Source organism: Scardinius erythrophthalmus (assembly GCF_964197995.2).
Source record: "Scardinius erythrophthalmus genome assembly, chromosome: 20".
Lineage (NCBI taxonomy): Eukaryota > Metazoa > Chordata > Actinopteri > Cypriniformes > Leuciscidae > Scardinius > Scardinius erythrophthalmus.
The window spans coordinates 25346030-25373856 of NC_138240.1; the positions used below are offsets into that span (position 1 = coordinate 25346030).

General features: G+C 37.3%; 1 protein-coding gene across 1 annotated transcript; it reads right to left on the bottom strand.

Annotated features, from left to right (window-relative positions):
- Positions 1 to 1076: 1076 nt before the first annotated feature.
- On the bottom strand, positions 1077 to 27737 carry LOC308681256 (protein bicaudal D homolog 2). The gene is made up of 10 exons (XM_081349979.1): positions 27559 to 27737; positions 25130 to 25418; positions 19761 to 19973; positions 18092 to 18244; positions 16087 to 16536; positions 8703 to 9563; positions 7340 to 7519; positions 6129 to 6280; positions 3628 to 3961; positions 1077 to 2287 (listed from the first exon to the last, which is right to left on the bottom strand). The coding sequence occupies exons 2-10, from the start codon at positions 25358 to 25360 to the stop codon at positions 2282 to 2284; spliced, it is 2580 nt and encodes an 859-aa protein (XP_081206105.1). The 5' UTR covers positions 25361 to 25418; positions 27559 to 27737; the 3' UTR covers positions 1077 to 2281.
- Between the last annotated feature and the right edge of the window lie 90 nt (positions 27738 to 27827).

The following is a 27827-nucleotide window of genomic DNA, read 5'->3' on the forward strand; positions in this document are numbered from 1 at the left end:
CAGAGTCAGAGCTAAAACTTGCATAGCAGCTGCCGTACAGCAATTGACACAACTGAAACTACATCTATATTTATATCAGAAAATAAATTAAGTGACTTTCCTCTAACTTTCCATTACTCCAACCTGCAGAGACACACACTTGGCTCATGCTGGCTATGTAGTGAGTGAATATCTGGTTGCACTTACCATCATCAACCACTAGATGTCGAATTGGTGTACTGGAAAAGAGACACACAGAGGGCATCAACTGATATTATCAATTCTTTTTAGTATATATTTATTTTTCATCAAAACCTATTTTGTGACTAGGTTGAAGTAGCTACTGATCAACAAAAGGGGTGATTCATCCTTTGGGGAAAACCGCAAACGTTACTGTGTTTTCTTATTGCATTTGCTCAGCATAGCTAAAACACGTTTATGGCAAACTGTTTTAACACTTAATCCTTAAAACCTACTAGTATCTATTTTCTAGACACTACTATGTACTATCTATTCCATTAAGTACTAGTACTTATTTATTAGCTACTAAGGCTTATTCTTTAGGTACTTTTGCCTATTCTTTAGATACTAGTTCCTTTTTAAAAGATACTAGTAGTTATTCATTACATACTAGTTCTTAATTTTTTAGATACTGGTAATCATTCATTATACACTACCACTAAATTACTCTTAAATTCTACATTAGCTTAAAATTCTAAATAGTTAAACTTTTTAAAAAAGTACTAAATTTTTAACTTTTAAATTATAAATTCATAAGCACATGAACGTACAGAATGAAAAGAATGGTAGAAATGGTAACTAAAAAAAACCCTCTTTACTTCAAATAAATTAAACATTAACTGAATGAAAATTAAATACAAAATTTTTACTTTATTTCAGCTAGTTGCCAAGGCAAACTACAAACTACAATAGTAAATAAATTATACTACAACACCAACCTGCAGTGTGATTAAAAAAATAATAATATTAAGCAATAGAAATGTTTAAAAACCATTTCAGACGAAGTGTGTCATCCCACTGCAGGACACGGCTTGACATGTAAACTCATCCTCAATAAGACAAACAAAAAACAAATACACGAACATTGAAAACAACTTTATTTTTTCACTACATTTTTTCTTCTTCACAAACAAGACCTGATTTTTCATGATAATTACTATTCTGTAGGGTTGAACAATAAAATATAAAAGAAAATTAAGTTAAAAAATAAACAACAATAAAAATACAACAGGAAGAATTTTTGAAATATAGAAACATGAACGACTGAAAACAAGATGAAAGTGTTGACAGGCAATTCGACACATCTTACATACACACACACGTCCGGTTCTGACAAGAACAGAAAAATATTGGTTGCGAAGGCCTAGTTTTTAACAAAACACTATTGCAGGGAATGTAACATGCATGTAATCTGCACATGCATGCGTAAATGTCCATAATTAGTCTTAAAACAACAAAAACCCTTCCCATCAATTCAATAAACTAAATATTAAACCAATTATCTACAGATCTTCACTCAAATATTAAGGCACTATTTTAAATCATATAACAGTTTACCCCGTCAATGCGTTCAATGTTGACATGAACAACTGTCTGTCAGAGCAGTTTTCCACTATCATACTAAATGAAAATAAATCGCATGTCTTAACAGTGCTGTTGGTTAACCCCTTGTTGTAGGTAGGATGAACTGGCAGTTTGTTAAGTGGATTATTTTGCATGAGCTAATTAGCAGCAAAAGTCTTTGTACCTCTGCATAGTTGATTGTTCTGCTTACTGGTTATACTGTATGCATTTATTTAAAGGCCAATGCAAGTTACGTCAAGAACCAATGAGTAGTAGCACAACTGGTCAGTTTTACCAGAGGAATGTCTTCATTGATACCTAAAAATTCAGTTTTTAATGGCTAAAACCATAACAAGGTGTGCTTATCAATGGCTAGCATAATAAAAGGTCAGTCACAGCCAGTTAGATTTTTTGGTTTGGTACATATGTTCATGAATAAGGAAAAGTCGTGAGATGACAAGGTGTTCAGCTTTCAGTGTCTTAAAGCTGAACGACTTGATCCAAACAAACAAAAACAAGACGAGCACATGGAAAACAGGCGAGAGAGAGAGAGAGAGAGGGTGGGAAAGGCACGAGAGACATGATGAGAGATCCAATGAGGTGAGGTCTGATGAGGAGGAGGATGCTGGGACAGGTCTGCAGGGTGAGGGTGTTCATGAACTGGGCATGAACATGGTCCATGTACACTGGAGCACAGAGGGAGGACACAAGGAGGCTTTCATTTCTGCAAAGACAGAGTGACAAAGCAAGTCAAAAGGGTTCGTTCACACAAATGCCAAAAGCTGAAACAGCACAACCATTTTCAACATTGATAAATGCTTCTTGAGCACCAAATCCGCATATTAGAATGATTTTTGAAGGATCATGTGACACTTAAGACTGGTGTAATGGCGAAAACTGAAAATTCAGTTTTGCCATCTCAGGAATAAATTATATTTTAAAATAAATTAAAACAGAAAACAGTTCTAAATGATCATTTTTCACAATGTATTTTTGATCAAATAAAATATGCTTTTCGCTTCAAAAACATGTATTGAATTTCACTAACGGTACATGATGCAGAGAATCTATGACAGACGAGACAAGAAAGATGATTGTAAATGTTCATGCGTTTACACTCTTGTTAATGAAAGCTTTGATGAAATGCACAACTGTTGTCAGAAGTATCAACATCATTCTGAACGTCTCTATGCATGTTTTTGTAATCGTCTTATCGGAGTTAGTTGTAAAACTGTGTTACTTATGTGAACAACGGAGCAGTTACGTGGCTCTGTACTTCGTCTGGCGTGTGTAAGTGTGTGTTGACCCGTTTGCTGCATCAACACCTCTTTGCTGTTTTCGGATTGGATCTTGGCGCCTCTTAATCTCACGACTCGGGTTGGAGATGATTTTCTCAACAAATTCCTGACACGAGTCTGAATGGCTCGCTAGCCTAGAGGATGTTTCGGTCCTACAGGGGAATGATGATTTCCGGTGTTTATCTGATGGACTGCTGGGAGATGCTACACTTGAGGTTGCCCGAGGGAGAAATTTGGATTGCGTTGTAGATGCTGTATTAGAACAAGCAAAGCGACTCAAAGTAGTTCCCTCAGCAGATCGGGATTTAGAGACGTTAGACTGCTTTTTGAGAAACTCACGTTCTGCATTGAACTTTTTAGAAAGTTTAAGATCATTTTCCTCCATCGTAACCTTACGTCTTTTCTCTGATCCGTCAGTTCTACCTAATCGTGTGGCAAGAGTTTCGACTGAATGTGAGCCAGTTTTGGTCACAGGTAAAGACGTGCAACGTGCTTTAATAAACGTGTTACTGCGAAACGGTGCTGACACTTTCAGGCTGTTTGCCTGTGACTCATTAACTTTGGGTTGTCGTGACTGAATAGCGAAGGGTCCCAACCCTCCAGTAGAGTCATCTAAGGAGCGAGACGAACTTGACCCGTAACTCCGAACAAAAGTAGTGTCGCGCACAAGGCCGACAGATGCTAAACTCTGCGTGGACGTAGAGGACTCTGGTTGGTTTGAGGCAGAAAAAGACGAGCATGAGGAAGACGACGAGGGCACTCTTACGGGGCTGCTGTGAAGGCTGCGAGAGAACACCCTCAAGTGGCTGTTCATGTTCTGCGGGCCAGTAGAAACCAGCACCGGACTGGAGCGTGGACTGCTTCTCATGGGGCTCCGCGGTGCTCGGCCTGATTTGGTCAGATGCTTGGTCCGGGAATAGCGTGGGCTCCCACCGTTACTGAGAGGGGACAGAGGGGTCTCCAGGTCCTCCAGCCGCTGGGTCAATGCCAGTTTCTGCTGAATGGCCATGCGGAGGAGAGAGTTGAGCGTCTTTTTCTCATCCTCAGCGGCGGCGAGCTGTCTCTGCATCTCATCTAACTGAGTTACGTACTGGTCACATCTGTGAAAACGGGGAGATAATAAGAATACAGGAAAAGGGGAATGGAGATACATCTAGAATGAAATAACAAAAGAATAAAAGGGATTACACTTTGCATAAACATCCCTTAAAAATATTTTAGTTTTTATTAAAAACTGATGCAAGAATGTCTGGAATAGTGTTGTCTGTCTATCCTCATGAGAGCGCTACACACACACACAACGGAGCATAAGCCTTTGGTGCCTAAAAAATAAAATGCTTCAGAATAACAATAAATCAGCAAACAGTTAATAACCTTGATAATTATGCTTGCGTCACAATTACTATTACTCATATTTTAGTTTAGAACAAATCCTTAATCCAATCCAAAAGTATATAACTTTGGCCTGTAACTTGTTAGGGACTAACTGTGTTAGACATGACAGAAAAACTGTGTTCTGTTAAGGAGAGACTTGTGCAAACTTACAATTTTAGCCTGGCGGTGGAAAAAGTGGGTAAAAAAAAAAAAAAAAAGGTATCAATCCCACAGATTTACACTGAAAATATCAAAGGATCAAAACAGAAAGATACAGAAGAGAGCTCCTTTGGCTTGGGACTGTAACCAACCTTCTAGTAACTAGAGGTATTTTTAAAGGTGCTGTAATATTTTTGACTGCACTAAAGCATAAAAATACCATAATATGTTTGCAGATATTTAGGAAACATGCTAAGTTCACATACGCGTTTCTTCGAAAAACAACTCTACAGCCAGTTAATCCACTTCAAAATTTGTGTTCCATGTCAGAAAGTCCGTTTTTGTTTTGGTCTGTGTGATTCCGCCCACTGCCAATTTACCCAATTAGTATTTCGACACCCCTAGGTTGCCAGTTAACGGAAAACAAAGCTTATTACAGCAATGGAAGCCAGCAAACGAACTGGGTCAGAGAACATATTCTACCCAACCTAAAAAGCCTCAGCATCCATCAGTCCAGAGACATTAAACATGGATAAATACTCATTAGCTTACAGCGTAAGGCTTGTCGCCTTCCATTGTCAATTTCGCTCGTTCCTGTTGCGTGTCCTCAATTTGGCAACCCACGTGAGTGTTGAGTCTGAGGAGGAGGGGGCGGGGGAAACAACTCTCTCCAATACTTTGAATTTGGACTGCAGGACCCATTTCAACTGCTAGCTGTCAATCTTACATACTGCACCTTTAAAACTGCTGATGCCGATATTTTAGAAATGAGGGCGGCCGATGGCCAGTATAAAGTCAATATAAACAACCATTCAAAAGATTGGGGTTGTAATTTAAAAATAAAAAAAAAATAATAATATATATTTTTAAAGAAATTAATAGGTATTCAGGAAGGATGCACAGTAAAGACATTTATAATGTTGAAAATAATTTCTACTTTAGACTTTATATTGGCATCGCCAATCAAAAAAAACAATATTGGTTGACCACTAGCCTATATATGAGTTTGTATAAATGTTCTTAGAGGTCTAGATTTTTCCTTTTACAGTCACATGACACGTTATCCCAGCTTCCACTACTCACTGTTCCCTTGACACTTGATCTATGACTTGAGCTCAGAGCGAGCTGCCCTGTCTGCACACGGGATCAGAGAGCTGCACGTTAATCAGCATGTGAGAGGAACTCGTGGGAGAACAGGCCTTGAGATTACAATCTTATTAGTGTGCTTTTAAAACAGGGTCATGACTGTCTAATCTCTATGACTATATCCCAAAGACCTCTCATAAGTCTTTCAATAAATGTAAACAAACACTGCCTGCAGTCTTTCACCATGTTGCAGGTTGTACTATGACTATAAAGTCTCTACAAATCCTTATATCACCTCAGCTGATGATTCATGATTTCTTAGCTAGCCCAAGACAATCCATGAAGATGATTAGATATAAAAGTTAAAACTACTAAAACTAAAATTGATTAGTTTGTTTTCTGAATTGACAAGGGAAACCTGGAATTTTAATTGGGAGAATCAACTTCTCCCATGAACTCATCTGCATTCTTTCCATAAATCAAACCAGTGTACAAACAACCAGTTTTACACTAAAACCCTAATAGACAGGAGGTATGTGCTGCACGAATGATGACCTAAGAAACTCCCTTGGCACGAATGATGACCTAAGAAACTTCCTTGGCCTGCGAGTACACAAAGCACTTTGTGCATGTGTAATCCCATCATACCTGCTTGCGAACATGACCCGTAGGGAGGAGAAGGTGGCTGCATCCTCTTTCAAAGCCTTCAGTTCATTTCTCAGCTTCATCATCGTCTCAGACACCATGCTTTTCTCTGTCTCGTACTTTGTCTTCAGGTTGGTCAAAGCCAATTCGGCCGTCTGTGGGAAAAAAATGACTAAATCAGTCATCACATCAAAATATCAAAACCATGTGCTTCAGTTTATAGAAACATACTCTAAACTGCATAGAGTAAAGGACATTACAAAACTGTTATAGTAGTGATAGATTGATATATTGGCCAGGCCAAGTAGTTTACCAATATATGACTATTTCAAGAGTTGTGTCTGCTCTAAAAATCTACTTGTCAATGATAATATACATTTTCTGTATAAATATTTTAAGTGTTTACTGCACTGTACAGGATTAGAACTGAAAAGTAGGGCTTTTCACATATGTAAAGGTTTTAACATATGTAAGAATTTTCATGTATTAATCGCTTTTTTATTGTGTGAACAAACTTGTTAAGAAACTTAAAAAACAAGACCTTCCCTGACTTCCTACATTCTCTATGAAAGCATGTAGACTGATTTTTATGAAGGACTCTGGACGTTTTTGCCTTCCTGAAAATCAACGTTTACACACGCTAAACTGTTGTTTACTCACTCTTATTCTGTTCAAAGACACATTAAATGAATTCTTATACAATTACCTCATCTGTAAACTGCAGAGCTGCTGCAAACATATCCACATCACTATGATCAGATGCTTTCTAAACTGCTGCTTTCACGCCACTGTCATTTTTGTTGTTTATTTTGTTATTGAGAGGAAAGCACGCAGCACATATTTACATACTCATCTAAACGTCGCTCTTAGCAGTGTGGGCGGCATCGGGTTTTGTTAAAAGTATATCGCTGCATAGGTTTTTCAACTCCTTTTTACCTCCAAGCGAAAAAGAATAAAAAATAACTACGCTATGAGTAAATCAGGTCCTTGAATCACGTTCAGTCTCTTGTACGTTACATATGCATAAGTAATAATTTGCTTGCTGCAGTTCACTTAACAGCCACCGGTGTCACAAATAACAAGTGTTTCTGAATACTACATACGGCCCCTTTAAATATAAATATTTGAGTAAAGTTTTTTTTTTATTAGAACTTTGAAACACATTTCTACTATTTAGTATGCATTTAATCATCTTACATATCTAACATCTGTACCTGTTTGTTGGCTTTTAGGACAGTTCTGAGAGTGGCTATCTGCTCTCTCTTGGTGCTCAGCAGGGACTTCAGTTTTAACACTTCCTCAAGCAGTGCCTCTGTGTCACGGTCTGAATCAGTGCTTTCTGCAGCTGCTGGAGAGGACAACAGGTTGCGCTGCCTGCACAGGTCCACCGCCACCTGAAAATTTAGCAAAAGCAAGTAATTAAATAAATTAAATGTATTTATACAAGACATTTAAACACAACGATACTGACTAAAGTACTGAAAAAACAGGACACAATATAAAATGCAAGACGTACTGTACATAAAATAAAATGAATCATAAACAAAGTAAAACACATTAAAAAAAACACATCAAAAGCCCCAAAGAATGAAGAAAAAGCATACTGTATATCTAGATATTAATATTATAGTTATTTCAACACTGTTTTGTTTACTTAAGTTGATTCAAAGACAAAAAAAAAAAAAAAAAAGATTCAGGCAGGCATCCTAATGCAGTTTTGGCAAATCAGTTCATATTCCATGCCTTGCCTCCCCCCAAAAAAGCGGCTTAAAGGCTTACTATAAAATAATAGTCCACCCAAAATTCTGTCATCATTTACTCACCCTCATGTTCCAAACCTCTATGAGTTATTTCCTTTTGTGTAACACACACATATACATATATATATATACACACACACACATATACATATATATATATATATATATATATATATATATATATATATATATACATACATACATATACATACATATATATATATATATATATATACATATACACACACACACATATACATATATATATATATATATATACATATACACACACACACATATACATATATATATATATATATATATATACACACATATATGTATATATATATACATATATATATATATATACACATATATGTATATATATATATACATATATGTGTGTGTGTGTGTGTGTGTGTGTGTGTGTGTGTGTGTGTGTGTGTGTGTATATATATATATATATATATATATACACACACATACATAATGTTGCCATAATATATATACATATGGCAACTAAAACCGATTGGATACCAACATTCTTTAATATCTTCTTTTGTGTTCCTCAAAAGTTTAGAATGACATAAGAAAATTATGACAGAATTCTCCTTTATGGGTGAACTAACACATTAAAATGAAATGTTCCTTTGATGAGCTATAATCTTGCAGGGCTATTTACTCTTTTATTTTTATTTTTTTACATTTTTAACTGTCTTTATTTAAGAGTCTTCTAGAACATTCTAGGGCATGAATAAAAATTGTAGTGTACACTTCCTTTAGTTATTTCCTTTAACTATAAAGAGCTAAGACATACCTGTAAATGTTTAATCTGGCAGCGTATGACAGCTACCAGATTGCGCACATTGGTCGGGTCCCTAAAGTCTAATGTAGGAGACCCTGGACAACTTCCACAGCTAGAGGACGTTTCTCCGCTTCCTCCGCTGCCCAAGTCTGACACTTCACCCGACCGCCTGTGCCTGCGGAAGGATCCGCGATAGTGGTGGGGCTGTGAATGGTTGTGCGTTCTCCCTGCTTGGGCTCCTTCGCGATAGTAATCCAGTGTAACGCGACTAGGCGTGAGGTTATTACAAACACACACATGATGGTAAAGGTTAGCCAGCTCCTCAGAGAAGGCTAGGAGCTCCTCCTGCGCAACACTGAGGTGGCCTTCAGAGTCAGTGGCGACCTGTCGCGTAGCGCCGATTTCACGCTCCAATTGTCCTATTCGCTCCTGGTCCTGACGGCTAGCAGTGATACACTGTCGAATTTTATCAGCGAGTTCTTGAGCTTCACCCCTCCAGCGTTCTTTCTCCTGCTTGCAGCGCCGCTCCAGGGCCTTGGAGCGTTCGCCGGCCTCTTTCAGCTCCTTGCGCAGATGTGCAAGCTCCTCGTTTGCCGCTTGCATACGGCACTCTAGTACTTCTGTGCTTTTTGCGTCCACTTCGTAATAGTTGATGCCATTATCAGCCTCTTGGTTTTGAAGGGATCTGGGAGACAGGCTCATTCCATTCCCTTGTTCACAAGTCCTTTTTGAGACTGTACTCTGAAGGGTCTCCAAACATTGGGTCAGCTGATCCATCTTCATCTGTTGCTCACTGAGAGCATCTTTAGACTGGACTAACTGCTGCTGAAGGTCATGCACAGTGCTGCTCAGTGTGGCTTTCTCTCTCTCCACCTGGACATGGGTACACAATATGGCTCTCAGCAAAAGTATTGTCACAACACAAGGTTTATTCCAGTTGACTAACTCAATCCTAATGTTTTGGATAGAAAACAACACTCTAGAGAAATTATACTTAGACTAGAACTAAAAACTAATTTAAGTTAACTAAAGGGCTTGAAATTCAATCCACAATTCTCTTAGGTTTGACTAAAGCCCTATTCGGACAGGACTAGTTTAACATGGAGAGGTGGGGTAAAGTAATCATTACCCGACATTCTCAGTGATTTTAGTCCCGTCCGAATGTGCCATCTCAGTAATCATCATGGACAATGTCAATAAAGATTACAGCGACTTTTACCTGCAGTAAAAAGGTATGGAAAAATGACGTTTCCACGGGTTTTCAAGTATGGAGGCACTTGAAAAAGCATTCAGTAACGTTCTAGGAGGTGGGACAAGTCTGTGGCAAAACAAGCGTTTTTAGCATACCATTCAGATAAAAAAGAAGGTCGAAAGCACTTGTCAAAGGCACAAAACTTCTTTTAGCTTTAGGGCCTATTACCAACAGAATTCAATCAGAATTTAATTAACTGTTCGACCGGACCAAACTGTTATGTTATATATAGATTATAGGGCTGGGACGATACACCTATCTCCCGATTCTATACTATCACCATACTTGGGTGCCGATACAATATGCATTGCGATTTTTTTTAAGAATTGCAATTCGATAGAGTAATATATTGCTTTTTTTTATCACTAGACCATCGGGAAAAGTTAAATCATACACTTATACAGACTGTACATGATGTATAAGATGAGACTTCCTGTGGTAAAATTACACCACTCCATCTACCCTTGTAAAACTAATCCCATCCGAATAGGGCTTAAATGTCATTAATTATGAAAATCACAACACAAAGTATCCTTTGCCAATCCCATTTCTTATCTCCACTCCATTCATGTCTCTCCTAAGTCTCCTATCAGATAAAGGCAGTAAAGTAAAAAATGTAAGCCTACCTTAATAAATAAATAAAAATTAATAATGAAAATCCATTATCAATTATACATTTTATAAATGAATTAAAAAAGAAAAAGAAAAAAAACTTGGCTATCTGCTAGAAAAGGTAAAAGCGGGGTGGGTGGAAGACACTGTTACTTAGTAAAACTGACTTGATGTAACATCATGAGCAGGAAGTGGTATGAAAAAGGAAGTAGTCATCTGTCAGATGAGGGTATTATGCATGAAACAGCTGAGTTAAAAATAAAAAGCCACAACATTTTAAACAGGTGTTTACATCATGGGGTTTGAATGTTTTAAACTTTAGTCTGAGGTTAGATCTGAAGAGATGGACATCAGCCAATATGAACCTGGTTACTCTGATTTCACTTGTTCCCCTGATTTATAAACATGATCAGGAGTAATGAAACCCATACCATTTTGCTAGAGCATCATTTCAATAACTTTGTGTTTTAAATAAATATTTCAATAACAAGATATTTTAATTAGAGTAAAATAATATAATATAAGGGCTGCCCTCAACAGAGACAGCAGAAAGCGCATCCTGTTTTTTTTTCTTTATTTTACAAAGGCCACTGTTTTCTTGTTATATTGAGTTTACACAAATAAATATGTATTACTCTTATCTATATGACCAAAAACGAGTTTACACTGTTACCAGAAAAAAATGCAAGTGATCGTGCTGGCGCCACCATGTCATGTCATGTCCATGTAATACTTCAGCTTCCACAATCCACACTAACACTTGGATATCTGCTTAATAATAGCGCACATATATCTAGGTTAACGTTAGAGTAAGCTCAAGAGTAAGAGTCAAGTTACTTGCATGTTTCAAATGATAAGCCACATTTAAGGTTGATGAATGATAGACGAACGTTTAGATTTCCTGCCCGACATACTGTAATTACCACAAAGACCAGCTGGTAACGACCTGTCCCTCACGGACTGCTTGACTTCGTCACGAGGTTGTTGTTTTTTTGCGATTACCAACAAATAAAATTTTTGGTAGACTAAGTCTTCTAGTCGACTAATGATTAGTCGAATATTAGGGGGCAGCCCAAAATAATATAATATAACATACAACAGTTCTTTCTGGTTCTTGAATCTGATTGGCTAAGAGCCATTTCAAGCCGTGTGATATTCACACAGTATCAGAACTTGAACAATTTCACCGTTTGTATCACTCAGCTTGCAGTCGAGCAAATCCACCATATTAAAAAAAAATACTACTGTTGTTGTGTCATGAAATGTAGTTTTAAGAGTTTTTTTTTTTAGGCGAGAATAGGGTTGGGTATCGTTTGGGTTTTTTTTGGTACCGGTGCCTAATCGGTAGCCTGGCTCCGCCCTCCTACGTACTTCCGCTCAATTTCATTTTACTTCAGTACTACGTCTGGGACTGCTGTATATTCTTAGGTTTCCAGAAACCAATTTTTTGTAGGACCAATCAGCGAACAGAGGGAGTGGCTGAGAACGATGACGTTGATGTAGTGCGTCAGTTTGAGTTGGAGTAATGGCAGTGGAGAAAGATGTGAGTATTCGGTCCGTTGTTGCAAAACTGCCGAATATACAGAAGTTAAAGCCGGAGCAAGAACAATGTTTGCTAAGTTTTGTTGGTGGCCATGATGTTGTGGCCCTCCTCCCCACGGGGTTCGGGAAAAGTTTGATTTTCCAGGTCACTCAGCACTAGAAGTGCCAGAATTCCATAACTACTAGAACTGCCGCAAGTGGTCATTTTGATCGCTATTCAAAACTCTATATCTTTAATGATAAATCCCCAATTGAGAGATTAATGCATTTATTGTATTAGGATGTCTTTTAAAAACAAACACCAAACTGTACATCTAAACAAGTTTAATTATAATTTATAAATAAATAATATTCGTAGATGCCCTGAACAAAATGACGGAGATGTTTTCATGTTTCCACTGTTCGATCGCGCCCGCCGACACACACACCATATTCCAGCATTGCAGCCTGTTCATTATAGCCATAATAAAATATAATAATAAAATTCCACTGCTCTGTTTCTCAGTACTAGTAGGCTACAATTCGTACCATTTTATACGTGTGAAGAGGATGATTTTTTCCGTCGATATTGGAACGTGAGTGAAGTTCAAAGCCTATGATAAAGAATAATTTAGCATCCAAATACATCGCAAATATTGAAACATTTTGATTCTAATTAGAGTTACGTGAGCCTAACGCCGCTTACTTTCACTTTCGCTTATAAAGCATTTCATTTTGGCTTTAGTTATTTTTTCATTCTTGTTCTGTTCTGAATATCATTACATTTAAATGATTTGTTGTTGAATATGTTTAGTGTATTTTTTCACCACATTTTATTGTTGCGTATATTGGTATAATAATACCGCAAAATTCAGTGCGGTCAATATGACCGTTTAAGGCCGAAATAGGTAAATATGTTCATTTGTTGTTTTTTTTGTTTTTTGCCTTGTGTAATTTACATAGGTAATTTATATGAAAAACATTTTAAATGAAAATACAGACACTTTTAGGAAAAGTCGGGTACCAGCAGGATTGTATTTATTTTTTCAACATTGCAGATATAAAATTCAAAACGGTCAAAATGACCGCCATGGCAGTTCTAGTGGTGAATGAGTTAGCTAAGGCGAACGATAGGGATGCAAAGCCGATAGGTGTTGTCGTCTCCCCTCTTGTTGCACGAATGGAGGACCAAGTGAAGGAGGCAGAAAAGTTGTTTCCGTATCGCGCAGTAGCCTGGTGATCACTGTACAGCATTTGCGGCAGATCCGAAACGACCGCAGCGGCGTTTTGTTAATGATTAGACCCAGCTTCGACAGTTAACTGAATACATCACTGTCCTTAGTGTCAAATATACATTTAGAATTTGTAAATGTTTCCGGCCGGTTTCGGCGCATGACATACGTCACGACCACACGTTAGCGATTGGCTATGGCAGATCCTGAGTGACTCTGGGCAGATCCAATAGTTTTGAACTTTAACAGAGAACCCGCCTACAAGGAAGTAAACGTTTCTCAATGGAGAGAGGCCAGACTCTCTGTACAAATGAAATGTACAAGAGTCTGGTAGAACCAGGCTACCTAATCGGTGCCTGAGCCGATACTTTTTTTAAAAAGAGCTTCAAAACGATGGTGAATGATATTAAAAAAAAAAGTTTTTTTTATTGAAAAAAATAAAATAAAATATGTAGTCTAAATACAAAACATCATATAATTTACATAAGACACAAAACCTAAGCCACCTAACCCAACTAAACTACAATAATTTAACAATAAAAAACACTACAGTACTAATAACAAAAAAGTCTGTATTCTTGGTATGCTACAAACCAGCTTTAAATTTCAGCAATCCTCTTCACATTTTTTGGCCTTCTCTGGCAAAATATGACACCTCTCCTGACTTACTGCATGTCCTGCACAAGGTGAGCGTTATTTTAGAACGCATCACCTTAAATGCCGTGACGCGAAACCCCTCGTGGAAGAAGAACGCCGTCATGTTTACAACTGTGACAATGAGCTCTTATTAGGATCAACTGAATGCTGGATTTCAAAAGTTAGTTCACGGCTCTATTGTTGCAGTAAACTTGCACTACGTTCTTGAATGAATAATTTCTTAGATGTATATGCTGGCCTGTTATTGTAGGGACGTCGACTTCACATTTTCACGCTAAACATGACATGAAACAAAACAAACTATGATTGGTTGCGTTTAGGGTTGGGTACCGAAATTATTGCCGCTTCCATAGCCATCAGTGTATATTTTACAAACTATAAATGTTGTTTTGCTAATAATTATGTGTGTTTGAATGTCTGAAACCTAAAACCTTATGTGTTTGAAAACCCAAAATAGTTGTGATAGGCTAAATAACAGCACTGAGCGTGACTGTCTCTGCAGCGCCAGCCAACGCACGAATGCAGATTTGAATTTAGAAGTTGATGATCACGCAACCTGAACGTTCTAATCACACTGGTGTGAACGATCGTACTACAAGGTTAACAAAGGGTTAACTAGCGATCACATGCGGTGATGATGCTTGCGTCCGTTTCGGAGAACCAGAGGGCAAATATTTCACCGACAGCTGAGGTATTTAAGTGGCACCGAAATGAGGCACCGAAATCTGCGTTTTGATTCGGTCTGGTTACATACCGGTTACTTAGGTACCGTGTTTCGGTACTCAACCCAAGGTGAGAATGTAGTTATTTTTAGACCTCAAATATGTGACTCTTATATAATCATAGTGCCTATTTTACAATCCGTTTAGAGTCTTTCGCAGATGCGAGCTCCAGGCCATCAGCGGCCGCTCAGCGCTCATGTACCCGCAGAGAACACATCGTCTCGGACAGTCCTTCGGGAATTTGCAGCTGGCTCTTGTATATAGTGGTTAAACATGAGATTTCATTTATTTGGGGTATATCAAATGAGAAATCTTTGGTCTTAATCTAATACTTGTTTCAGAGCAAATCGATTTTGGTTAAGTAGTAAATTAAGTTTCATAACTATATTTAGGCTATATTTATTTTCACTTAAATCCTGTACTAGAGCACTGCTTTTGTATGCTTGACTGAATTGTCTGCCTGTGTTTATTTCCTATCGTCTTTTATAATGGTGATTGTTGTTAATTTAAATATTGTTGTATAAATAAATATTTTATATAAAATGTATAAATATTTTATATAAATAATATGCCGTATTTGGTATTGTGAAAGGATCGTGATTGGACTTCAGTGAAAGTTACATTATTACGTCTTTAGATGGCGGCAAAGACTTTTTACGAATGAGTCAGAACAAGGAAGTTGTTTTAGAGCTGTCTGTCATGGGAATGACAATAACAAACAAATCGCTTTCCAGGATATTCAAACTGATTTTTTGGAAATAATATTATGGACTTTGACCTGAATGAATGCTATATCAGAAGCAGGTAATACACTCGTTTAGTCAATCTCTCTCTCATAATAGAATTAGTTCAGAATAAAGAATTAGTTTTTTAGTATTAGTAACGAAAGCTTGGGCTCAACTGTCAAAATGTCAACATAAGATTTAAATCCATGATATTCCGTTGTTGTTTCTTATTTATTTACTCCCTTGCATTTAACTGTGGTATAAACGCAAAATCACACTCGTAGCGGTGCGATATGGCTATACATCACGCTGTGATTACTTAGTTTGCCCTCGTGGCTATGGCCGAATCACAGCCTTGCTGATACACATCCGTATCGCACTGCTACTTGTGTAACATTGCTCATATAATAAGGTGGCTGGGTGTAGAATTTGGAATGAACAGTCCCATTGTCCAAAAAGAAAAACATGCATTTAGTACCTAATTTGCAAAGTTAAATTTGCATGTCAGTGTATGCAAAACAAAGTCAGAAAGGGAAAGAAAACACAAATACACACAAACAATTCTCTCAGATAGTTTAGCAAACTAAACTCCAGCGATGAACCTTTGAAAGGAAAATGCTGCCACAGCTCAAGAAATGAGGAAGGAGCAAGTAGGGTGTGAACAGGTTTCCTCACCTGCAGCAGTTGCTGCTTGAGTTTCTGGCTGTCGGACAGGTGTAGCTCACTCAGAAGGTCGGCCACCAGCCCAGGAGCCTGAGGTCTGAGGAACACGTCACTGTTTCTGGGTGTGGAGCACCTGTTTCTCTCCATCCCTTTAGAGTTATTATACCCACTGTCCATCTCCTCCTCCTCCTCTCCTCCCTCTTTGTCCTTCTCTCCATCCCGGCTGTCATCCAGCTGTAGCTCTAAGTGGCCAATAGAATCGAAGGGGTTGAGGGTAAGGGCGGTAAGTTCTCGTCTCAGGCTGTTCTTCTGCTCCCTCTCCTCTTTTAGGGCCTCGAGTGCCTCATCCAGCTGGTGCTCTGCAATCTCCCTCAGACGCCCGGCCTCTTCCAGCTGTGCCCTCATCAGCTCCAGCTCCTCGTCTTTATGGGTCAACTCCAACTTCACGGACTCAAACTCCACCTGTGGAAACAAATGTTGATGTTTAGTGATAGTCTGTCTAGTTGTAATAGTAACGCATATACATATTAATATTACTTGTTGAAAATATAGTTACAAGGATTTCATAGAAACTTTAATAGTTAGTTTGGATAAAAAGAAAGTTATTATTTAACCAAACCTGCCTGTTAGAGATCTGAACGTGAAGGCCAGTGTCATTTACATGCTATTATAGCATTTATTAATATTTTGAATTTTTGTACTTATATTTTCTGAATTCATTTTAATTTACGTTTAGTAATTTTGTTGTGTGCTTTTGTCATTTTTTTAAGCTTTAATCATTATTTTAAGCTTTAATTTATTTTTTATTTCAGTTTTAGCAATTTTGGTGCCTAAATGGAAATTAGAAACTTTGCCTTGACAACTAACTAAAATAAGTTTTTCAAGTAATATTTATATTTTAGGTTTGTCAATAATAGTTTTAGTTAGCAATAACAACACTGCCAAAGACACCAAGCAACTACTATTTTGACTAAGGTTACTAGAAGTCATACACTAACTTCCGCTTGTCTACTTCCCATTTAGCACCCTGCCCTCACTTGTTAGGCTGGATTAGCCTGCCTTTACGGATCTCATGTCATACAAACTTTGATGACAAATTACAATAAATAAATTATTTTTCTAGGGAAAAACAGGAAGCCACCTCTGTATCCTCTTTGTGACATCATAGCCACTGTTGTTGGGCAATTATGACACTGGATTTGCTCCTGATTGTGACTTTCATTTACATTAAAATCATATAGTTTGTAAACAACAGAACTGAACAACTAGTTCAGTGCAGTGATTTTACTCCCATTCAGATACTTGCATAAAAATAAAAAAATAAACTAATTTTGACCCTAATGATATCAAACTATCTCCAGATCAATTTAACATCAAATGGGTTCAATTGTTAGCATTTAGAGTCACACTGCAGTGCCAATCCCAAAACTTTAAATACGATGAGAACTGGTGACATTAAATCACAACTTGCCGTTAAATTCTTGAGACACAACACATATTTGAGTTAATTTACAATGACTAGTCCAGTTATTAAATTCAAGTCTTGAGGACAACTCAGCTTATTTGTGTATATACTGTATGAATTCACCCTGAGCAAATCTTTTTTTTAGTCCAATAGGGAAGGCATTCTAGCCTGTGTGTCTGAATATTTATGCGGGAAGTGAATAAAACCTTTCTCTTGTGCGTTCCCTCAGAAGAGGCTTTGTCAAAAATCAGCTGAGACTGAAGCACTACAACAGAAGTGTTTGTACTGCAGTGACAGCAGCTGCAAGAAACACATTCAAAGTCATAAGACATCTCTAGTGAAGCACATTCCACAAGGAGAGACTTATGTTCAGCAAACACTAAAATAAAGGGCTTAACATTGCATGTAAAATTGCATTAGAGGATTACTATGACATATTTATGCGAAACAGCTGGCTATTCAATAAATACAGAAAACAAGAACACAAATCATACTTAAATATGAGCCTTCTCTAGATCTGCAGCAACACCTCCCACCCATTTTCTCACACACCTGGTTCTCCTTAAGCACTGAGACTTGTTTCTGCAGGGAGATGTTCTCCTCTTCCAGCTCACTGTTATCCTGAAGCTGCTGCACCTCTCGAGCCTTGTACTCCTTCATCTCCTCTCTCGTACGGGTCTTCTCCACCTCCAAACACTCGTACTCCTAGAGAGCAGAGGTAGTCTATCAGAACAGGTCCACAGAATTCAGAATAGACCGAACAGGAGTAATTAGATCTGCACAGCGATTACATGGTGGTAGCTTCATAAAATGTTGCAGCTTGAAATCCAATCAATAAAAATTCTCTCAAGGCGATGGCTTACTCAATTTAAATTTCTGTCATGATTTGCACGTCCACGTGTCATTCCAAACCTTACCTTGAACAAAAAATGTGAAGTTTAGCACAATGTCCTAGGTGCACTTTTCCATACTGTAATTGAACTGAATGAAGACGGCCATTGACATCAAACCTGGCATGACAATTTAATGCACTATAGTTGTGCAGATTGTGAGGCTATTTAGAATAAGGCAGAGTAGTATTAATATTTTTTTATTAAAGAACTTGCCAAATTTCCTTTAGAAATTAAAAAAATCATTTTATCCCTTGAAGTGCTTAAAATGAATTTATTTCCCCCCACAAAAGTCATTATTTTTTCCACACAAGCTCTTAAAGGAGTACACTTTAAAATGAAAATAACCCCATGATTTACTCACCCTCAAGCCATCCTTGGTGTATATGACTTTTTTCTTTCAGACGAATACATTTGGAGTTATATTAATAAACTCCCTGACACTTCCGAGCTTGATATGGCAGTGTTTGCCATTATCAAAAATGGCATATTTTTCTTACAAAAACTCATCGGTTTGCTTCAGAAAGCCTTTATTATTCCACCGGAGCCGTTTGGAGTTTGTTTATGATGGATGGATGCACTTTTTTGAGCTTCAATCTGTTGGTTGCAATCGACTGCCATTATCAAGCTTGGAAGAGCCAGGATATTTTTTAATATAACTCGAAACAAAAAAATTATAATTATAAATAAATATATATATATATATATATATATATATATATATATATATATATATATATATATATATATATATATATATATATATATATATATATATATATATATATATATATATATATATATATATATATATATATATATATATATAATTATAAAATATAAAAGTATTATAAAAGGTTTTGGCCAGTGTCTGAAATTAATTCTTGACCAAAGCCCAAAAATGTGCAGTGCATTACTACCTTTAAATATGCATGACATTTATACATCTATTACTTATAGATGTGACAAGCATATTAGTGCATTGTATATGAACAATAATTCTATTAGTTCACTATGGACTCTCTTCACTTCAAGCTGACTTTGAAACTCATTCCGGTTTTGTGTCACATGATCAGGCCTCATGAAAACAAGGACTCATATTTCTACTTTTACTTTGATCAGCTAGTATACAAGCAGAGGTTACATTAATGAGTGCCTTTTCAGCTTAGAATTTTCATTTGTTTGATGCTATTACACATAAATATAGCCTCTTAGCATATGAAACCTATTATACAGCTCATATAACAAAGTCAATAAACGTTTTATTGGACGTGTGTCTATGAGGTCAGGAACAGTAAGGCACATTTTTATACTGATGATGGTGTTTGTACCTTCTTCAGCTGGGTGGAAAGCCCTGACAGTCTCTCGTTTTCAGCCGAGGCATTGGCCAGCATGACGCGGGCCTGTTTAAGCTCCGCCTGCAGCTCATCCATGCGAATCTCCATGGCCGTCTCTTTAGTGGCCGACTCTTGCAGGAGCCTCTCTTCTCGACTTTCCCCATCTGCAGCTGCACGCTTATGGCTGCTCACAGAGTCTGCCAGAGCCTATAAACATTTACACCAATCAAACCCTCACATCTCCATCATAGCCAAGAATCTGAATTACACTAGAAAAGTTTTTGCCAGTTCCCAACAAAAGAAGAAACAAAACAATTTAGTTTATTGATGGAATGACACTGACACAATTTACGGCCCTCTGCTATTTTGCGTGAATGTCTGAAATTCTTCAAACGAGTTTTCAGAGCTGTTGAAAGTTAAGAAGTTGTTAGTCTTCAATTATTTTGAGTGATTTGTTTACTTGCCTAGAATCATGTGAGAACATGTGGGAAAACATGCTTGTGCTGCTCTATAATTAATGATGAAAGGCAGAGCGAAGAGGGGGAAGTGAAGTGTACATGAGAGTCTGTAAGAGATATGCAGGGGAATTTATACCTCTGTACATTATGTGGAGCAGCAGAACATGCTGATTAAAAGACAGAAAATGAAGATGTCCCCCAAAATGATTTCCTTGCGTGAAACACAAAAGGAGATGTTAGAATATCTCAGCAGCTCTATTCCATACAACAAAAACAGAAGGTGATTTATAAGACAAAGCTCTAAAGCGACAAAAAAGCACCATAAAATTATCTTTGGTCCATGGTTCTGAAGACATGCAATAATTGTAGGGCTGCCGCTATCAATTATTTTAGTAATCAAATATTCTGCCAATTATTCCATCGATTAATCGAGTAAACGGATAAAAAAAAAATGTGGTAGTAAAAATAGATCCTAGTGAACAAGAGCCTTTAAAATGACTTAAAATACAAATATATAACAAGCAATAATAATTGGTTCAAATAAATTGTTCTTATCCCATATGTTAAGTAATCATATGGGTTTTTATTGAACAACACTGTTAAAATACACAATGTAAAATAAATGATAAACTAAACTAATATAAACATACGTAATATGTTGTTACACTTCGGCATGATTAAATCCTTGTTTAATATTGGTCAAACCATATTTATTTCAAATGTCCACTTACTCTTTAATATTTGGTCACTTCTATACGATAGAAATGCAACAGCCCCTGTAATTTCTTGAGCAAGAACATGTGCACATCAAAAAATATAAACTCAGTGCGAGGGTTTCAACTTTTATCTAGAAATCGCGATGAACAACAATTTGGATATTTAGAAACATATTTATGTATTCTCCAGTGCTGGCGTAGATTTACAAATGAGTTACGTTACAAATCTTGTGAAATGGCGCAAACTGCGTTCCCAGATGAACGTTATTAGCAACCCAAACTCAAAGCATGCAGTGATGGAGTTTGAGTGCAACTACTGTATGAAACACAAACCGCGTCCGACTTTTTGCATCACCAAATGTGCGTTCTTGGAAACCTAAACAAACAGCACTGCAGAGACTGAGTTTGCATGGAGCAGCTCTGTAGCTGAAGGTACTTTTAACATGTAATCTGCGGTAATGTAATACTAATGCAAATAAAGCGTTGTGCTTCTCTGTCGAAAAAAACAGTGCATATTTTTATTCCATGCTGGTGGAACACTCTCCCCATCCTCATCCGGAATGCAGAATCCCTGACAACATTCAAAAGACAACTGAAAACCCATCTCTTCCGTGAGCACTTAACCTCTTAAAAAAAAAAAAAAAAAAACCTTCCCTTTCCCTTTAAAAACCTCGCTTACCGGGCTTATGCTACTCTGAATAATGCCTGAACTTCGTATTTTGAGCACTTCTTGCGTTGTTTTTTGCCTCTTCATGATGACTCGCTTAACTTACTCCTAATCTGTAAGTCGCTTTGGATAAAAGCGTCTGCTAAATGACTAAATGTAAATTTAAATCGCAGCCTTTGTTATTTCTCAATAGCACTATGCCTGATTATGATTTTAAATGGTTTTAAAGGCACACTATGCAAGATTTGTACCTTAATATAAGAGCTTTGGGGGAGGGGGGCTTTTGGAGTTGGGGGGGGGGGCAAAACCAGCAATGCAGGTTTGAGAGGTGGCGCCACAACAAATCAAGAATCACAACTTGCTTTACGGCACGATGACACATTCATCAACAACATATGAAGCAGCCTCTATGGAGACACTAGCACGCATTTCAGACGTGAATCATGGCAGAGTCGACGAAGAAAACAAAGAAAGAGTCATATCGCGTAGCCTTACAAAACACTGTAATATGGCGGTACATGGATTCTAGTCCGTGGAACGCGCCACTTCCGGTATTTTGCCGGTTATCAACACCGGTAAATTGCAATTGAGGATTTTTTTAAATCGAGTACTCGACTTTAAATTGAGGAATCGTGACAGCTCTAAATAATAAGTGCAAATTGGTGTTTTTTTGTTGTTGTTTTTTCAAGTTACTATTATAGGTTTTATGATTATTTTTAGTTATTTTTTATATCCAATGGCCTTTGGCTTCAACAAAATATTTTTTTTAATTCAATGTATGGAAAAGAGCTGCGTGGACATTCTGTTGTAAATCTTCTTTTGTGTTTCAAGATAGCAAGATAATAATATTGTTTTGAAACAGCACAGGAGAGGCGGGTCAGTCAATTTACATTTGTGGATGAACTATTGAATGAAAAAGACAATTCAATAAAAGTATTAATTATAATTAGTATTATAATCTTAGAGGACTAAACAGGAAATGACAACTGCAATGTGAACCACATCTAGGCTACATCTCTAGAATATCACACTAGACCCAGATCTGTTCACTCCAGGCATCTCACTCTACCACACACACCTACTTTGCAGATTTCATGCTCTACTAATCAGACACACAGAGAGAGAAATACATGAGCCTAATCTTCATACCAACGGGAGTGGGTCAACAATGTCCACATGTGAACTTCATATAAAATATTATGAGCGACATATTAGCCGAAGTTGGCCAGCCAATAATGCATGTGCACATATAATGTCCTCAATGTGCTGCAAATTTGTAGAACTGTAAAAGTCCAAACGCAGGGATTTTGGGCCACAGATTTATGTAATAAATCAGTTAACAAAGAGAGCCAAAAAAAAAGCTAATTCGTCCCAGGCTTACAGCCTATTTGTTTTCTTCTTTGGCCATGGACCACAAAGACTGATCGGTCTGAACAGATGATACATATCCTCAATTTTAAAATTCAAAAGACCCCCTTAATTTCTATACATTTTCCTATAAAACATTTGGAAAAAAGATATTTTTTTTAATGGGGAAACAAGGCAATTTAAATAAATACAAATGACCTGATAATCTGGCAAGTAAAGTCCTTGCATTTCACAGGAGCTCTGAGAAAGAAAGGGCATTTTGTCATTCATTATTTCACAGATTATTCAATGATTATTATCACTGGATCAAGCTCGATTTGGCTTGATGAATCATCAAAACTACACCATTTTCCTTTTTGCCATCATTTGTATAAATATCTGACTACTTCTGGTTAGTCCTCTGGGTCCCAAAGAACTGTTTATGTGTCATGTGATTATCATTCAATTTAAATGTCAAGTTTTGGTTAGGTAAGATTTTACAGAGTTCTGCAGGGAAAAGCTTTTGCTAATTTAGCCATCATCCCCAAGTTTTCAACCTAAAATGAAATGACAAATCCTGCAATGATACTGACAAGATGGGAAAACAGGTCACTGAAAGTGCTGTCCTATCTCCAGAGTCCAGACAAAACATAGGAGTATGCAAACTATCCATCTTTAACACCACAAGGATATGAATCACACAGGGATGAAGATGATTCTGATCATTCAACAGAAGAAGGGCAAAGAAAAAGCCCCCAGGCTGGTTGTGTAACAGCTAAACGACATGACTTCTCAATGCTTGATTGTTCCTTGGACAAAATCCCTTTGTAGAAAAAAAAAGCACTTCAGGAAGCAAATCACAAGTTCAATGATTCTTAGTGGTTCTAAACTGGTTGGTCATGAGTAAACAAACAAATTAATGGGCTTTTCAACTTTTAAAAGGAAAGCGAAAACCCATTTTGATGTCAAAGGTTATGTCTCCACTGTCCAATCAAATTCTCTCTCAACAAATTCATCTGTTTTCAGATGCAAACATGAACGGGTTGTGATATGCCCTCATCCTCAAATAAACAAAACCACTCAGAGTCAAGGTAATAGGAAACATGACCCAGACTTGCTTCAATAAACACGGTTTGTGTAGACAAAGTTTTGTGCGGCAAATTATAATAAATGGGGAAACAAGGCAATTGAAATAAATACAATTTACCTGATCTTCCCTTCCCTTTACCTCTGTACAGATAAAACAGTCGTTCTATCTGTACAGAGTCACCACGTGGCTACGCAGGGTTGATTTGTAAAAAAAAGACTACACGCTTGCGCACATATATATTAAAACCTATTTATCCTAGAGCTGCTGTAAAGCCAAAACAATCTCTGTTACTGTAATTTCCTATTATCACTGTAAAGCTGCTTTGAAACAATTCATATTGTTAAAAGCGCTATATACAGTAAATGAAGGTGACTTGACTGATAATCTAGCAAGAAGTAAAGTCCTTGCATTTCACAGGAGCTCATTAATCTAGAGAAAGATGATCCAGAATACATTTAACACAGGTTCACTTGCTTCAATAATAAACACAGTTTGTGTAGACAACAAAGTTTTGTGCGGCAAATTATTGTCTGCAAAGAGAATTAAACCATTTAGACAACAAATACTCATACCTACGCCATAAATCATTTCACGAGTTCCTTTGCCCATATAATCTTTAAGCTAATAAAGTTAAGCTTATTTGGCTTGCCGTCCGCAATGGAGGGGCTTGAGTTAACAGCTTCAACTCAAGCTTAGATATACCCCCCAGTGGGACTACTAATGCTTGGATGATGAGTATGGTAGCAAGATGCCTAAATTATGATGGTGGAGTTGGGAAGGTGGAGGGATGCCAAAACAGCTGATGCCAGAGCTCCGGCAGTTAATTGAAAGATTAGATGGGTTCACTCCTCCCGAAGTTACGTTGTGAACTTCATTACATTTAAAAAAATGAAACAATTAAAAAAATTATTTAATTTAGTACAATAAACCATTTTGGTACAGTGTAAATGCAAAGCCTGGATCCTGAAACGATTAATTGCGATTTGATAACATAAATATCACTGGGGGGGAAAAGCTCTTGTTTCATGTAACAATTCCTCAATACCTAAATCTGCCACTCTTTCCATATCTTTCTCTTGACTGACCTCTCTGAGCTGTTGCATTTCCATCTTAAGGGCTTCATGTTCTTCTTCCAGCTGGCTGTGTTTGGTCTTTAGAGCAGCGCTCTCCTCCAGGACGGCCAGGCCGTACCGTGCAGCCTGTAACTTCTCCTCATTGGCCTCCTGGAGTTCCGCCGTCAGCCTCTCCACCTCTGCTTGAAGCCCCCCTTCTCCTGCTCCAATCCCCTCCACCTCTCCATCACCCTCCTCCAGCATCCTCTGCCCAACCTCACGCTCCGGCCGAGAACAGACACGTCACTCCTGTCTTGTCATCCTTGAAGTCAGCAAGAAGACATATGGACTAGAGTTAAGGCCAGTTCACATGATGTAGTGAAAAATATATTAGCATCCACACCAATTGACTTATAAGCACACTCTGCACTTATGTTGTCTGGCGTTTTAAAGAGCTCACACATATGAACTCGGGAGGATTTTTATTGTCTGTTAATGTTTTTATTGTTCATCAGCTGGGGAAAAAAAATTCCAAAAAGTGATTCCAATGATATTGTTCCTCTGTGTTGTTATCGCTAGCTATGCTGGTACTTTCCGTGTAAGTCTCTAATCCTCAACAAAACTGCATTTATTTGATCAAAAATACAGTAAAGCAGTAATACTGTGAAATTATTACAAAAGTTTGGGGTCAGTAAGAATTTTATGGTTTTTAAAAGAATTCTTACCAAGGTGATACCCCAAAATTTTGAATGGTAATAAAAAAATATATGTTTTTGTAAAAGAAATGCTGTTCATTGATTTTTCTATTCATCAAAGAATCCTGAAAAAAAATAATAAAAATAAGCAGGATTTTTTTTTTAAATATATAATAAAATATAAAAATGTTTAAAAAAAAATTATTATAATATATTAAAATAAAAATGTTATTTTAAATTAAACATTATTTTAAATATGAATATTTAAATATATAAATATTTATTTTGATCAAATAAATGCAGCCTTGGTGACCACAAATGACTTCTTTTATTAGGCTATATATTAGTGGGAACGGGCCTTTATAATGTGATCATTTTTCCTCTTGTCTAAATTGCTCTTTTCCACTGAAAGTTGGTGATTACTGCTTTTCTTGGTTCCCATTCACTTTTACTGTATTGAAAATGAACATTTTTGACATTCTGGGCTGCGTTTCCAAAAAGCATTGTAAGCTTAAGTTGATCGTGGAGACCATTGGTTGCAATGTTTCAACAATCAACTTAGGCTGACAGTGCTTTAGGAAACACAGCCCTGCTAAACATCCTCTTTTGCCACAGAAGACAGTAGAATGGGTTTGGAACAACATCATGACAGCTAAATCATTTTTGGGTGAACTTTCACATTCAAGATTTCAAATGTGTATTAAAATTACTATCAGTCCTAACATAATGAAGCCTCTTCGAAAGCAACTGAACAGCTCGAAGACCCCAGACTTAACATTATTATGAGATAATCAGAGCTGTTTCCCATCAGACCAGCAGGACTGAGCCCAATGAGATTAACTCTAGCAGCTTAAAAGACTTTTACACTTTCACTCCAGCAAGCTAATGTTGAATGTCCATCTAATGACATGGTGGTTTTACATGGATTACTGAACGGATAGCTCACCCAAACATGAGAATACGTCATCGTTTACTAAACCTAATGTTATTCCAAACCTGCATGGCTTTTCTTTTTTTTTTTTACTGTGGAACACACACGAAGAATGATAGTCTGAGTCACCCTACACTTTAATGGTGGCGGAATTGTCATTTTTGGGTGAACTGTCTCTTTAATATCATCCAATATGTCTGTGTGAACCGAGTGTTTCAAAACAACAGAAACACTGACAGTAACGTTAAGCTGCTATTCCTTTAACAGTTAACTTAGTCCTGCTTTCTCACATAATCACACATTAGCAGTGGCGCTTTTTGGATTCAAGCTCAGGTTGTGTCAAAAAGCGTCATTTTTGGTGGCTTACTGACATTTATCAGTTCAGGAAGTATCTTTAATGTATGTTATTAAACTTAATTCCAATAAATAGACGAATTGGGTCGGTCAGGCTACAAAAGCTCACTGTTGGTAACTAACGTTATATGTTGGTTTCTAAAACTTTGGGTTTTTTTACAAGGTGACTTTGTAAATTGTCAAAACATTAACGTTAGCTAGTTTGTGAATAGTTTGCGGTAAGTTAGCCACGGTGCTAACACACAATAGTACGGTTCTCTTGGATTTAGCTAAAGGTTACAAAACATTGTTCTTGTTATTATAAAAGTAGCAAATGTTGCCCAAAAATTACCAACCGTCCATTTGCTGAAGGATCTTACGTTAGGTCAATAACGTTACATCCGCCTTATTTTTTTTATTTGCTACAAGGTTAACTTAGCTTAGGAGAAATTGTCAGCTGGCGCTGGCTAAAGATGAGAATATCGCTTTAAATGGTCTCTTACCTTTTGATTTGGTTGACAGATTCATGCAGTAAACAGATGAAACATGAATTTGAGCTTGAAGGAGATCAACCCTTTTCTTGCGCGCGCTCCAGAAGTCAGCCGTTTGAATGAATATACGAGCACGAGCACAACTCTGAAGAGCAGCTCAACAGCCAATGACGCGCATCCACTTCCGCCTCACGCTCGCGCAGCTTCAGTGAACATTTTACAGCGGATGTGGTTCTGCCGCTGAATAAAAATAAGATTAAGTTGTGACCATAGACTATGGT

Coding starts and splice junctions, on each gene's coding strand:
- LOC308681256 (XM_081349979.1), bottom strand. CDS start 25,360: ATGCTGGAGGAGGGTGATGGAGAGGTGGAGGGGATTGGAGCAGGAGAA. Junction 9,564..16,086: donor TCAAGCAGCAACTGCTGCAG/GTGAGGAAACCT, acceptor ACCCATGTCCAG/GTGGAGAGAGAGAAAGCCAC. Junction 3,962..6,128: donor CGGGTCATGTTCGCAAGCAG/GTATGATGGGAT, acceptor CCGTTTTCACAG/ATGTGACCAGTACGTAACTC.